We start from the raw sequence: 14118 nt of genomic DNA, 5'->3' as shown, positions 1-14118 counted from the left end.
TATTTCGAATCTGAACAATTCGAGCTTGATAAAATATAATTTTCAGTTGATGAATTAAACATGCGAATAGAGGCATTAAAACTTTATAAAGATTTAATGAAATATGGACAAAAATTAAAATTGACTGATCAAAGCTACTTTAGATTTAGAGTTCGTAAAGATTTTCATTTAAACAAAGATCTAACTGACGAGAATGACATACAATTTTATATCCAGGTAATTTTATCAAGTTATTTTTCTTACTCAAATTTTTCAACAATTATTATTTAAACTCATTGAATATAACATTTTTTAGAAAGGCCGACAACTTTTGAAAGAGCAGAAAATAATCTAATACTTTCACCTCATTATTTAACTAATAATGGTCTTGTTTAAGCGATTGCCATCTCTATATTTAAGTTATCAAGTACGTTTGAAGTCATTCAAGAGCTCTTTGGATTATTCACGTGTTCCAAAACTTGATGAAAATGATTTAGAAGAAAATTTTGTTAAGGGAAGTGGTCCAGGTGGACAAGCCGTCAATAAAACAAATAATGCTGTTGTTTTGAAGCATATTCCAACAGGACTAGTAGTTAAATGCCATCAAACTCGAGATCAAAAAAAAAATCGAACGCTTGCTCGAGATTTATTAATTACAAAATTAGATAATTTAATGAATGGTGAATTATCCATAGAAAATCAATTAAAAACTTTAAAAATGAAACACGAAAAGGATACAGATCGCAAAAGGAGTAAAAAAAGAGCATTAAAGGAAGCTTTTAAAAAAAGAGAATGTACAGATAAAAGTGATTCTTGTGAATGATTTTTGTATTTTGTTTTCATTTGTAAACATATTTTAAAAGGAGAAATAAAACAAATTATAATACAATTGACTGTAAAAGATGGATTTTTAAATAATATTGTATGGATTTCTCTATCATGTCTTAGATACTATAATAATTTTATCTGGCAAATAATTGCTATTGTAATTGTATGCAGTCTTGCGTATACTAATTAATACACTACACTTTTCACGAAGCGTGTTGTTTGTTGATCAATGATTACAGCAAAATTTATAACATCAAAGGAAAACAAATATTTTATATAAAAAAAATATGTTAAAAAATGTAGTTCAATTATTATATCGTCGTAAAATCGACGACTTATATAGAAGAATGTTTACAATAATACAATCCGAAGTCTATAAGTAATATGTAAAATGACGATAAATAGTACATTTGACAAATATGAATTTGTACAATATATGAATAATAAATTTTTAAAATTCAAGCCTAAACTTTATAATGTTCAGTGTCGAATTAAAAAAATTTATTTAATTTACAATCAAGAGAATAAATATCTCAACTGTTTTTAATCCATCGACCAAAAGGACCTTTAGATCGCTTATAGCGTTTAGCAGGTGGCGACTTCGTCAATTTCGGAGAACTGGAACTTCTTAATCGACGATTACTTGCCACGGTCACTGATAAAATATTGTGATCCATATCTACTTGATCCTCAATTTTCATCACTCTAACTACAGGTTGGAATTCTATGCTTGAACGTCTTTGCTGTAACTCAGGACCAGAAACTGGATCTGAACTCACTCGTTCTGATAATTTACACTCAACATCAACTTCAAGTTCATCTTTTTTACAATTTTCATTGTCAAAGCTTGTTTCTGATGTACTTTTTCGAGGTCTTTTCCTTGTTTTTGATTGTTTTTTCGGGCTAACACAGTCTTTCTTTTTACAAGGTGACTCTCGATGTTGCTGACCGTCAGCTAATGGAGTTGTAGACTCTGCTTCACTAATTTCGATGGTACTTGTTTCTTTTCCATCACGTGGTCGTCGTTTAGATAGTGTTCCAGTTGAATAATTTTTTCTCGATATTATTCCCGACGTTGGTTTTTGTCTATATAAATGATCATGATTCTTAATCTCTGGATGAGAATCAATAGAAACTGAGGAAGACGGTCTTGCATCAGATTCTCGTTGACGTTTTCGCGTCATTAGCTTCGAGCTTATCTGTTGCCTCGTATTATTCGTTATACGCATATCTTGCCTAAATACATTTTCATGATTTTCATCATTTGTTTGATGCGATTTTTTTGATAATGGATCATCGCTTTCATAGGAGTGAGCATCTACTTCATTCGTTACTTGATTTTCAGGAAAATCGTTTGTTTTACATTTTATTCTCGAGTCTTGAGAAGTATCCGGAGCTTCTACTATACTCGGTGCTTGCAGTCTTTCAAGAATACTCTGTTGATTTCTCACATTTTCTTCTTCTTCTTCCTCTTCTTCTTCTTCATCATCTTCGTCTTCATCTTCCTCTTCTTCCGGATTTGGCGTTTTCGCTGGAACATTTTCTCTTTCTGAATCTACATCAGGGATTGTTGGTAATTTTTGCATTTTCTTTCTTGCTCTTATTCCAGGCCATCCTGTTCTATTCTTTCTTCTTTTCCGACGTTTCAAAGGAGATTCTGTTACAGCTTCACCACATTCAGAACTAGCACATGAAGAATTTTCTATCCCATTAAAATATTGTTGATATGAAGAATCAAGTAATTCAATGAGATTCGGTGGTGGTCCAGATGGTTCAGATTCAGTTAATACTTGCAAGTTTCCATCCAATACATCTGATTCAAACGAGTCGTCTAGATTATTTTCAACATTCAACATTTCATCAATGCTTCTAGCTATTTCGCGAATTTCTAGATCAGTACTGGATTTGGCATCTGGTTTCGGAGTGTTGGCGCCAGATCTTGTTTCTTCATCTGCAACATTAGGAATCACTGTTTGTTGCTGTTGCTCTCTTTTACGAATAATAGTCGACATTATTGCAAGAGTAGATGCATGACATCTTGGGCTTTTTCTTGGCGATCGTCCCAATCCATTTGGACCTCTAGATCTAGCTTTCTTTTTCATTTCATTTTTTTGGCAAATTTTAAGAAGATTTTCATGGAAGTTTTCAATCTCATATGGCAATAAAAAAGGTTTTTTAGCATCTGAATCACTAAATGAATGCCAGAATTCTGCACCCTCATCTTGTCTTTGATACGTTTGATACCATGGTTCAGATTTCGGAACTGATTCAAATGAAAACTTCATTTTTTCAACTTCAGCTGATGGTTTGGACGGATAAAGTTTTTCTTCAGTATTTGTGACTGAGTCAATTTTATTTTCACCTTCAGGTTGATCTTTGTTCGGTGATTTTTCCAAACTTTTTAATTCATGCACTTCTGACTCTTTACATTGTGGAGTAGTGAGACCCTGAAACCTTAATCTACTTCCAGGCGTTTCAAATTTATAATAATCAGTATTTTCTTTAATCAACACCTCAGTCTGCGTGCGTCTTCGTTTTCTTGCTCTTCCTGTGTGAGAGGAATCTTGCGAATCTTCATCAAGAAGTTCTTGTTTAATGAGCAAGTTTGTTGTTGCAGTCCGCGACGGTGATGATATAATTGACGATGATGCTTTCGTATTGTCTTCTTCACTTTCAGTATCGTTAGGTAAAATACTGCTACTACTACTATTGCTTTTTTCATTATTCCAATCACTAGAATTACTCCAATCATCTCTTCTAGATTCTCCGAACATGAAAGACTCAGCTTCATCACTGAGCAACGACAATTCCGACTTTCGTACTCTTTTAAATCTTACAACTACAGGCTTTTCACTTGATGGACCATCATCTTTCTTAACTTCTTTCTCTTTTTCTACTTCTTTTACCGGCAGACTTTGATTATTGCTCACATGAGCTACACTAGATCTTAACTTATTACCTAAAACTTCAACCTTGTAATAAGCACGATTATCCTCAATTAAACGTTCTTCAACAGAAAGCCTTTGTCGTGCCCTAGATCTTACATTTCGTTTATTTCCTCTATTATACCTTGGCTTTTCTTTAATCTCTTTAGCTTCACATTCTTTAGGTTGATTTACTTTTGTACTCTTTTCACCATCATTTTCTTCTGTTTCACTTTTATCTAAATCATCAACATTTTTTCTTGTGTCCTCATGAGTTTCTACAGTTTCAACTTTATTTAGTTTTTGAGCAGGAGAAACTAGAGATTTTAATGCTCCATTGACTAAGATTTCTTTACTCGGTGATTTTTTATCTTCATTTAATGATAACCTAGAATTATATTCACTTCGTTTTTGAGGAATTAATTCACCAGAAGGATTGTCTTTATCTTTAACATTTTCACTAATACTTTTTTGTTCACATAAAACAGAGCCTTTCTTTTTTTCTTTTCGATCTTCTATTCTGCTTAATTGCTGATTTTTTTTCGGCGTTTGTTCATAACATTCTTTATTTTTTAATCGTCCATCATTTAATTCACTAAGAGGATTTTTTTCAACTATTGGAGCTTTCGACTCTTTATCACTCTTTTCATCATCAGAACATTTATCTGATGGGTCATCCTCTTCGATCCAAATAGTCCCTTTTGCACGTTTTTTTATTGTATAGCCTTCAAGTCTATCAAAAAATTTATCACTTTTTTCACTTTCATGCCATGGACTACCTTTCGAACGTAAAAGATGACCACTTTCATGCTTAATGCGAGTACGTAAGTTATGAGAAGAATTATACTTGAGACTTAATTTCCTGCGATCTCCATTACACTGCACCATTTTTAAATCATAATCAGATATTTCTGATTTGGTAGACTTGTTTATCTTTTCGTTACTTATGACGTCGTCGAGATTATCTTTCCCATTGGAAAATAAATCTTTCCTATAAACATAAAATAACAGTATAAAAATAAAATATTAGGCAAACTAAAAAAAATTTAGGAACAAATTGATTACTTACTCAACGTCATCTGGTTGATTAAGTTTTAAAAAAGCTTCAACATTAGCGCCTGCATTTATTAAAGTATCAAGCGATAGAAAATTATCATCGTTACGGACAAATGCTAAATGTTTGTCACTTTGTACATGTTTTGTTAAATCTTTGTAATCGCTACGACATATTTCACAATACCCGGCGACCAGCTGCTCCGATCGTCTAGCACGTGTCGCATTAGCTCGTGGTTTTCGAGTCATTTCTTTTGACTAAAAAAATTATTTAAATAAATACATTAATATGTTTTGTAAATATGAAATTATACTACTTACTGTATAGTATTTATTTTTACCTTATTTTTGTTTTTTAATTTATCACTCCTTTCTTCAACTTTCTGTTCTCGCGGCTTTGTTTCAAAAGGACAAGATCCCACTTCACTGTCAAAGTTGATCGTTGGCCACACTGATAACTCCAAGAAAACAGGTCTTGTATCTCTACAATAAAGTTTCTTTGCACTCATTCATTTTCTTTTTATATTTGATTCAGAAGATTTAGGTTTATTAGAATACACTGAAAAATTACCTTTTATATGATTCAAACTTTATGAATGATTTTTTAAACTCTTTTACTTTGAGATCTTTTTGTGCAGTAATACGATTAACACTTTTCAGAGTATTGTTGTCTTTTATGGAGGCATATATTTTATCTAACCAAGCTTTCAATTTGTCGGTAGTCCAGATAGGTATGCCCCAGTTGAAGGCGTTGTCGAGCGGATCTACTGAGCACTGTTGTGGTTGTGTCAGAGCACGTTCCAACATTGCATCCACTCGCGATTTCTGTTAAAAATTAACACTTTTTATTCAACTTTCTGTCACTTTCTACTTAGAACAAAACATAATTGACTGAAGAAAACAATTACAGTTCTCTGGGCAGTGTGACCCCGTGTATTAGTGGAATTCGAGAGAGGACATTCACCGTTGAAAGACGATGTTGGAGGCGTCCACGTTGGTGTAGGGACCTCTGCACTCCTCAGCGAGGGAGGTCCCGCGCTCCCTCCGCTGGTATAACCCCATTTTGACTTTTCAGAGTTTCGGTGGTCAAATTTTTCCGTTCTATCGCTTATAACAAGCGTCACCTTTTGGTCTAAAAATAGTTCAACTTTCTGCAAACAAAAAAAAAGAAAAATTCAATTAAAAATATCATTATAAAATATCAATCATACGATTATGGTTGTTTTATTTGTATTATGCCGCAAGGAATAACATACTGGCTTTTGTATGTGAGATCAAAGATGACCAGCATAAGTGACTGATTTGTTTACAAAACACATTGATTCAAGATAAATTTAATACAATTATAGAGTCGTGAAAGTTGGCAACGCCTTATTACTTAGTTAAATAACGATGATTAGTTCATAATTGCACAGTTATGTCAAACATAAAAAAAATCTACAGCCCGAAAAGTAGACGCTACATTTATAGTATATAACACTGAACAATCATACACAGATAAAAATGAATGAAAAAACTGAAACTAGTACAAGATTCATAATGAAATAGTTACGCGAGCAATGCACTTACGATAAACGATGATGGAATTACTGGCTTGGTGATGGTTGGCTAATGTCAAGCATACTCAATACACCAACATTCACATAAAACACTCGGTTACACATTATTTTATCAAGAGTTCAACGAGTTTAGTAATATCATTAGTTTTCAATGTAAAAAAAACTATCGATTGATCACGTTATAATTACATCAAGTCATTTGATAATGTTTGTAAACGTAACATTAACAAAATAGTATCATAAATTAGAACAAAAATGCTAAAGTACTCTCTCCTATTGAACTGTCACGCACAAAATGGCCATTCGCCGTTAACAGCTTGCTACTCAGTCCTGGAGGCGGCGCTTTACTTTTTTTAAACAATTGTTTAAACTAATTAACCTATCTTTTTATCACAAAATATTTTATTGATTTATTTATAGTTATTAAACCCTTTTTTTTACTAGTGAGATTTTTCAAAAAGCCTCATTGCAGAACCCGAATCGTTTGTAGGATTTGTTTGGGTAGCTCTCACAAGGTGGCGCAGGATGATGCTTGAAATTCCATAAAGTGCAGCCCGCGGGTACCTACGCCTACTTACTACCTTTTTCATACACATCGTCGTTGTCAACACAATCTATTTGTGTGAGGGGGGTAAAATATTTGCTTTGCCATCAAGTTCTTGGAATGACTAAAGCAAGAAAATATGTAACTCACTCAACTAAATATTCTTGACAATTTTCAATCATTTTTTCCTATTAAATAATGTTATTCGACTTGATTGTATCTTGACGATTTTGAGGCTAGGAAAAATTGGCGGGAAGACAGCTGATTAATTATTAAAATTATTAATTAAAATACAAGATTTAAATTACTGAAATTTATCTTGAAGTTGATATTATAAATTATGTCAAATACTTACACCTCCTAATTCTTTTATCCTTGTCTCGAATTTATTTGATAACACATGGCTTTTGAGATCAAGATAAAATTTTTTCTTTTCCAAAGGCTTATTTCCTTTTTGTAGTACAAGACCTATAAATAGAAAGATAGTTATTTCAATTTATGCATAATTTTTGAATTTTTAAATAATAAAAAATAAATAGCAATTCATATAAATAAAGATTATAAATGAAGAGGAAAATTCAATATTGACATATAAAAAATATGTTTCATACTATTTCAGAATTGAAAATAAATACTAACGAGATTGACGTAATTTCTTGTCGTTTGATAATTGTTTTTGTTTCTGCTGTTGAATTTTAGACGGCGATACCATTCCTAATGGATACACCGTGATATTATTTCCTTCACACTAATTTTAATAAATATTAAAACACTTTCCATTCTCACAGAGAATGATAATAAACGATTCACTGAACCATTAACATTCGAATAACTTCTACAAAGTTCTTGAATGTATCAATAATAATTCACTCATTTCTTAGATAAAACACAAATATTTGATATCCATAACTATGTAATAATAATATTAATGGAAATTCAAAGCCCTGGTCCGTTTATCATATGAAGGGATGCTCTAAAAGTCGTGTGATGAACACAGCAAACTATCAAAAAGTTATTTGCAGTTTAGACAACTGTCGATAGAATCTCTTGAAAATTATATTTTCGTCAAGTTGGCTATACTGTAACTGATTAGTTTGGAAGAGTTTTCATAACTATAAATTCTTGTATTTTCTTTATTCATTTTCAATAAATTTCTATTTGATTTTTAGGTGAAAAAAAAATTATTCAATAGGAAAAAATAAAAATTATTATTTGCCATATAAAATATCATCATTGTGACGCTTTATGAGCACTTAAAACTAAATTATAAATTTCTAGATAATTCCACTGAAAGCTGCCATATTGGCTCAATAACAAAAGCGTTGCTTGGGTCGTACGTGTATGTAGCTAAGTTCAAGTTTCAGTCGATTTTCTCCACCTTTGTCGTAAAGTCTCGTCCGTTACGTCCATCCACGGAGTGAGACTGTGGTTACAATATTAAAAAAGTTATAATAAGGAAGTGATTTGACAATTCAGTGTATTTTATTTGTGATAACTAGTGACTGTGACCTGGTAAGTAAACATTATTATTTGATATCCTTATATTCTGATCATGTAATTTGTCCAGAAATTTCTATTCTTCGTCGTTGAGATAGCGCAGAGGCATTACATATTTACTAATTCAGTTACTCACTCCTACGGAAACTTTTTCTTCAATTTCAATCGATATTCCTTTTAGGCTAATCATGAAAAATGACTATCGGATGATGAGTTTACAAAAAATCATTTAAAAGATATTTATTTGTGCTCTTTATTGTTTTTAGAAGATGCGACGTCGTCATTTTTGCTTTTTCCCTAATCTATACTACAGCCAAATGGTGTGCAATCACTTTTTGTAGCTCGTTTTCTAATCCTATATCAGGAAGGATATTATTTGGCAATCATGAAGCCTCGATGATGTTGTAAAAATAAATTAGTCATGTTTAAACCTTGAGCTTCCAGTAAGCTATATATTATCAGATATAAATCTAGATATTTTCTTGATTAATACTTCTTTAAATATACTAATTTTTTTCAATATTATTACATTTATTTATTCAATTTAATGTAACAATGATATAAATCTTAATCAATTGTCTGCTAATAAAATTGATAATAATGAATGGAAAAAAATTAAGTCATCAGTTAATAATTGTATTATCAGTACTAATAAGAGTCGTTTCCATAGTACTTTTGTCAATTAGAGTTTTGTCGATTGCAGCGTCACTAGAACTATAAACTATAACGCTGCCATATTAAATGAAATGAAAACCAAACAAGTGGGAAAATGAGGTATACAGGATAGATAAGATAAGTTAAATCAAATAGAAGAGATAGTTCTCGATTGTGATAATCGATCATCAATTGGCATAAAAGGAATAGTTAAGAAGCTACGATGCATTCTATTGGTCATAATTCGACTCTCGACTTCAAAGATCCTCGTGGTGTATCATTCGGTTCAAGGACAAGACAAACAATGGAATATTCCAAACAGACAAATTTCCTCAAATAGTTTTTTTTTATTCAATCACTTCAATAATTGATTGTTAAATCAATTTGGAGCAAACATTCATTATTGATTAATTACTTCATTGCTTGTATATAGACTGATTAATTAATTGTTGATATGAGTTTGAATGCTTGTATTTATGTTTGTCATTTTTTTTAAGGTTAAATTTTTCAAGTATAAGTTAGCTTTCAATCTAGTGATCACTCATTGAAATTAAATCTGTTTGGCATTCTACGTTGAATATGTAACTGTGATCTTATTACCTAAGGAAGATACGAAGATTATGTAGCTAAAAAAGATATGTTACTTGATTTAAAATTTCGCTTTCGCAAACAGAATTTTCGTTTCGCCTACGACTGATTACTTAACAGTTATTATAATTCATCAGTGTCTCATTTATATATTTTTTCCTTTCTCGAAAGATAGCGAGCAAAAAATTGATCCATAGAAAAAAATTATGATTCACTATAATTTATTAGACTTGTCAAAACATTCATGGGCTCTATCAAGAGGCCTTTACATGTTGTCCTGCTAGATACTGTGCTAACTTGATTGCTCATGAATGCAGATTAGATCAATGTTGGAGCATAATTGTGGGTGAGTTGATTGTAGATGATTTGTACTGGTTCAAAATGATATCCATCGATACGTTCGCTGGCCAAATATGTATGACTGACGTCACGCACCAACTCGACACCGTTGAGGACGCCCACCTCGCTAACACATTGCTATCCACTTGCCTTTAAAACCTTCTCGTACTTCTCTTTTTAATAATCAAGAAACTTGACATGTTTTTCCGCTTTTCCTTCCGCTGGAAGAACTCAACCAACTAAACAAGCTTATCCGCAATGACTAATGATAATGCTTTACTACATATCAAGACTCGACTCACACTAATGAGAATGAATATCACATCAATTATGCCGACACTTTACTTGAAGCTCTCTTCAATGAAATAAAAAAAAATGTTGATGTCGGTCCAATTGTTGGAGACGCGCCCACGACGACCCACGTGTAAAATCGTCCACAAATCTATGGTCATACGTTGATGATGAGGACGGGGACAGAGTTAGAGTCGAGGTCAGCAGGAAAAATTTATAGGAAAATATGAAAACCCTTTATCATTTTTTTTTAATATTTTAATTCATCAATCAATGACAATGTTTATTTTTTCTGAGAGTTTGATAAATGTGATCAGTAAATAAATTTATAACATCGTAGCAAAGATATGTGACCTCCACCTCCGCATTTTGTGCTATTCTGACGTGGTTAACTTTAGATATTTCCTTGGCAAAGGCTCGTATTTGAAGGGTTTTTTCAAATTTTATTTGCCAAGTCTTTTTATTTTCTTTTCGTTTGAATAATTATTCATCATTTTCTAGTATTTTCGGTGAAAATTTAGGTATATTAATTAAAATTAAATAAAAAATCATTAAGATGCTTTAAATAGATCTGAAATACAAGGATTACCACTGTTGCGGTCAATAATCTAATACCTAAATGAATGAAAACAAAATTACTTTTTTCAAACAATTCAGCTCTACTCATCAATTAACCAGAGACATATGTATGTTTGAGAAGATTTAGGTTTAATGTAAAATAAAATATTTTAGCTATAATAAACATACATTTATACCACATAATATATTATTTGTTGGAATTTTTTTTTCTGGTTATTTTTTTATACATTGAAGACATATTAGTTTCTTGAAAATACTAATTATTATAATGGATTATAATTTATATACTATATTTTTTTTTATTTAAAAAAAATGCATTAAGTACAAATCATTAATCACAATTTTATTTAGAAAAAGAAAATTCATAACACAAATTTGGCTCCAATAAATGCCATAAATATAATGTATTCACTATTATTATTCATCACCAATTAATTATCAGTGATTATCAGTTAATTACTTGTTTTTGTTTATAGATCGTAAAAACTTCATAGAGGAAACTTAACTGTTGGAAATAGTCATATATTTATTGAATGAAACACGATTAATTTTTTTTGTCATAAAATACTAATAGAAAATAAATTATAATAACTGGACGTTAACTTTAACAAGTATGATAAAAGAAAAGAAGTTTGAAAGTCTAATTGGTAACCAATTGTCGGGACTATCGTAACAATTATATATAGAACTTAGACCTATCGTGGTTTTATTATTTAATAGAGGTCAGTAGAGCAAGAACAAGTTCGATCCTCAGGCTATAAAAGAAATGTGTGTCAATTCAAATATGTGACATATGAAGACATGACAATAATAATATTATTATTTTTTACAGGTGGTCCTGCCGACTCGCTATAGCGAGTAACTCAAATATCGGCGTAGACAAACAAAGATCATGGTAGACTACTACAGAACTCTTGATGTGTCACGGTCGGCTACGGCTGTGGAAATAAAAAAAGCGTAAGTATAGATGAAATTTAATCCAAGTTAGAATAAAAGCCAAAGATGAGAAAAGAAAGTTCATTAATTACTTTAATATATTTGTGAAATGTTCGATTTATGAATAAGATATTAAAAGAGTTGAATTAAAGGTCGTTCTTGTTGAGAACTTCCATTACTACGGCCAAGGTTGTTATCATGGCGAAGAGGTTTTCGACCCTACAACACTGCAAATTTTTTTTCAATTTTTTCATTTATTTGTCTTCGTTCTGCTTTTCTCTCTACTAATTACTCAATATTTGTTATTTATTCAGATACCGCAAATTAGCTCTTAAATGGCATCCAGATAAAAACCCTAACAATCTTGAAGAATCTACAAGGAGGTTTAAAGAAATCTCAGAGGCATATGAAGTATTAGTTGATGGTGAGTCATTTTCATAAATTGTTCTATATGGAATAATTATAACTTGCTACGCGAGATGATTCTAAATGATAAAAATATGATTATCATCTTTTTGGTTAACAGAAAAGAAAAGGAAAATTTATGACCAGTATGGCAAAGAAGGCCTGCAAATTCCAGGAAATAAACGCAGACATGAAGATGACTTTGAACCTCACTTCCGTGAATGGTTCGCTTTCAGAGATCCAGAGGAAGTTTTCCGAGAATTCTTCCATGGTTCTCCATTTGATGATTTATTTGACGGTAAGTAAATAATAAAGAAAAGCCTACTTCTACATTATGATTAATAATTCTTTTATTTCTCGGTAATTTATTCAATTAATTCAACCTTTTTATATTTTGTTTTTAGTTCTAAATGGACAGATGGGTCATCACATGGGCCATAGACATAATAATGTACGACATCATTTACATTCTCCTTTTGGAGCTTTAGATCTCAGTCTTTCATCGCCATTTGGATTTTTCGGACCTACTCCAGATGTGTTCGCTTCATTTAACAGTTTTGCAGCAAATGTAGGAGCTCCTTCTGGTGCATCCGTGCGTAAAATAAATACTTCAACACGATTTATTAATGGGAAGAAAATAACTACACAAAAGTAAGTTTATTTTGAAAACAATAAGAAAACTATATGTACATATAAGCAACTTATTGCCGTAAAAGATATTATCAATTTACTTACATTAATAATATTTTTATTTTAGGGTTGTTGAAGGAGGCAAGGAGACTATCATGTTTTATGAAAATGATGTCTTAAAATCTAAAACCGTCAACGGCGTTCCTCAATCTATCACGTACAGTTAAATTATTATCATAATTATTCATGCTTAACCTTAATTAAGTATATCTAATTTTCAATTAATTCATCACTGGTATTTCAATTTTAACTCCATTAAACAATTCTACTTCTTCTTTATGGCTAAACAATAATCATAACAAGATACTGGTCGATGCCTTACATAATTGAATTTATCTGTTTAAAATCTAACATTAATTCTAACCCAAAAACGATAAGACAAATAAATAATTGGCTATATGATAATAATTGGCTCATCTGCTAAATAAAATTCATGATGTTTAAAAATGTCATACATATCTTGTTTATTAGGTTGAATGAAGCATCGACGAGTCGTCAAGTAAATGACAAAATTGCTGATACATCATCCTCAAGTAGTATCGGTCATGGTAGTCAGTCTAAAATACCACACATGGAAAAAAACAGGACAAAATCACATCACCATACAATCATGAAGCACGAGAAAAATAAACGAAAGTGAATATAAGTGAGATCCAGTGATTTGACCAATCAATTAAAATAATTCATTAAGTCTTGGTTATTTTTTTTTTGTCGAACTGTTCTTTCTCTCTATAATCTCGGCTTATCAGTCTATTACTAAGGGTTTTAGCTTAAAAATCACACATTATAGTGTTACTGTGACTGCATTGAATAAAATCCAAAGTATAAAAAATTCAATATATCCGCCGATGATTAATCTTTAGTACTTTTATTTATTCATCTTTATGATAATTTATGAAAATAATTTGGGGAATGTTCTGCACTAAGGTTTTGTATGAGGATATAGTGTTTTAGTCGAATAATTTCATTCTTTTCCATTCAATATGTTTTTAAATAATAAAATACTTTAGTATAATCATCACTGAAGATCCTAATTATTAAGAATTAAGGGATTGGAAGTCATTATCTCTGACAAACTTATCTAGATATTTCAATGATAATCATTAAAATTTAAGAAAATGTAACCATACGAATCATAGATGTAAAAGCCTGGGAATTATAATTACCACAGCAATTGTTATCCATGTAAAACATAGCCATTGTATGGCGCTAAAAATATAATCTGGAGAAAAAATTTTCATTCATTTTGAAA

The 14118-nt window shown here is 31.1% G+C and overlaps 3 protein-coding genes across 4 annotated transcripts; 2 read left to right on the top strand and 1 right to left on the bottom strand.

Annotated features, from left to right (window-relative positions):
* The first annotated feature begins 361 nt into the window (after positions 1-361).
* Positions 362-802, top strand: LOC118067898 (probable peptide chain release factor C12orf65, mitochondrial). Its single transcript, XM_035084905.1, has one exon. It carries the CDS (start codon positions 362-364, stop codon positions 800-802), a length of 441 nt encoding a protein of 146 aa, XP_034940796.1.
* Positions 803-1033: 231 nt separating this feature from the next.
* LOC118067904 (trichohyalin-like) lies at positions 1034-7883 on the bottom strand. Of its 2 annotated transcripts, XM_035084914.1 has the most exons (7): positions 7527-7883; positions 7243-7355; positions 5693-5935; positions 5356-5609; positions 5126-5267; positions 4801-5042; positions 1034-4722 (listed from the first exon to the last, which is right to left on the bottom strand). In XM_035084914.1, exons 1-7 carry the CDS (start codon positions 7597-7599, stop codon positions 1341-1343), a joined length of 4449 nt encoding a protein of 1482 aa, XP_034940805.1. In that variant the 5' UTR covers positions 7600-7883; the 3' UTR covers positions 1034-1340. The 2 variants fall into 2 exon arrangements, with proteins under 2 accessions (XP_034940805.1, XP_034940806.1); XM_035084915.1 differs by lacking the exons at positions 7243-7355; positions 7527-7883 and adding an exon at positions 6354-6891.
* Positions 7884-7966: 83 nt separating this feature from the next.
* On the top strand, positions 7967-14106 carry LOC118067906 (dnaJ homolog subfamily B member 6-like). The gene is made up of 8 exons (XM_035084920.1): positions 7967-8056; positions 8166-8399; positions 11668-11792; positions 12086-12195; positions 12298-12474; positions 12581-12827; positions 12934-13023; positions 13338-14106. Exons 3-8 carry the CDS (start codon positions 11728-11730, stop codon positions 13504-13506), a joined length of 858 nt encoding a protein of 285 aa, XP_034940811.1. The 5' UTR covers positions 7967-8056; positions 8166-8399; positions 11668-11727; the 3' UTR covers positions 13507-14106.
* Positions 14107-14118: the final 12 nt, after the last annotated feature.

The sequence above is a fragment of the Chelonus insularis genome, unplaced genomic scaffold, assembly GCF_013357705.1.
Source record: "Chelonus insularis isolate UGA/USDA-ARS -01 unplaced genomic scaffold, ASM1335770v1 contig_398_pilon, whole genome shotgun sequence".
Lineage (NCBI taxonomy): Eukaryota > Metazoa > Arthropoda > Insecta > Hymenoptera > Braconidae > Chelonus > Chelonus insularis.
Note: the sequence above shows the minus strand (reverse complement) of the source record. Positions and strands in the feature narration are given on the sequence as shown.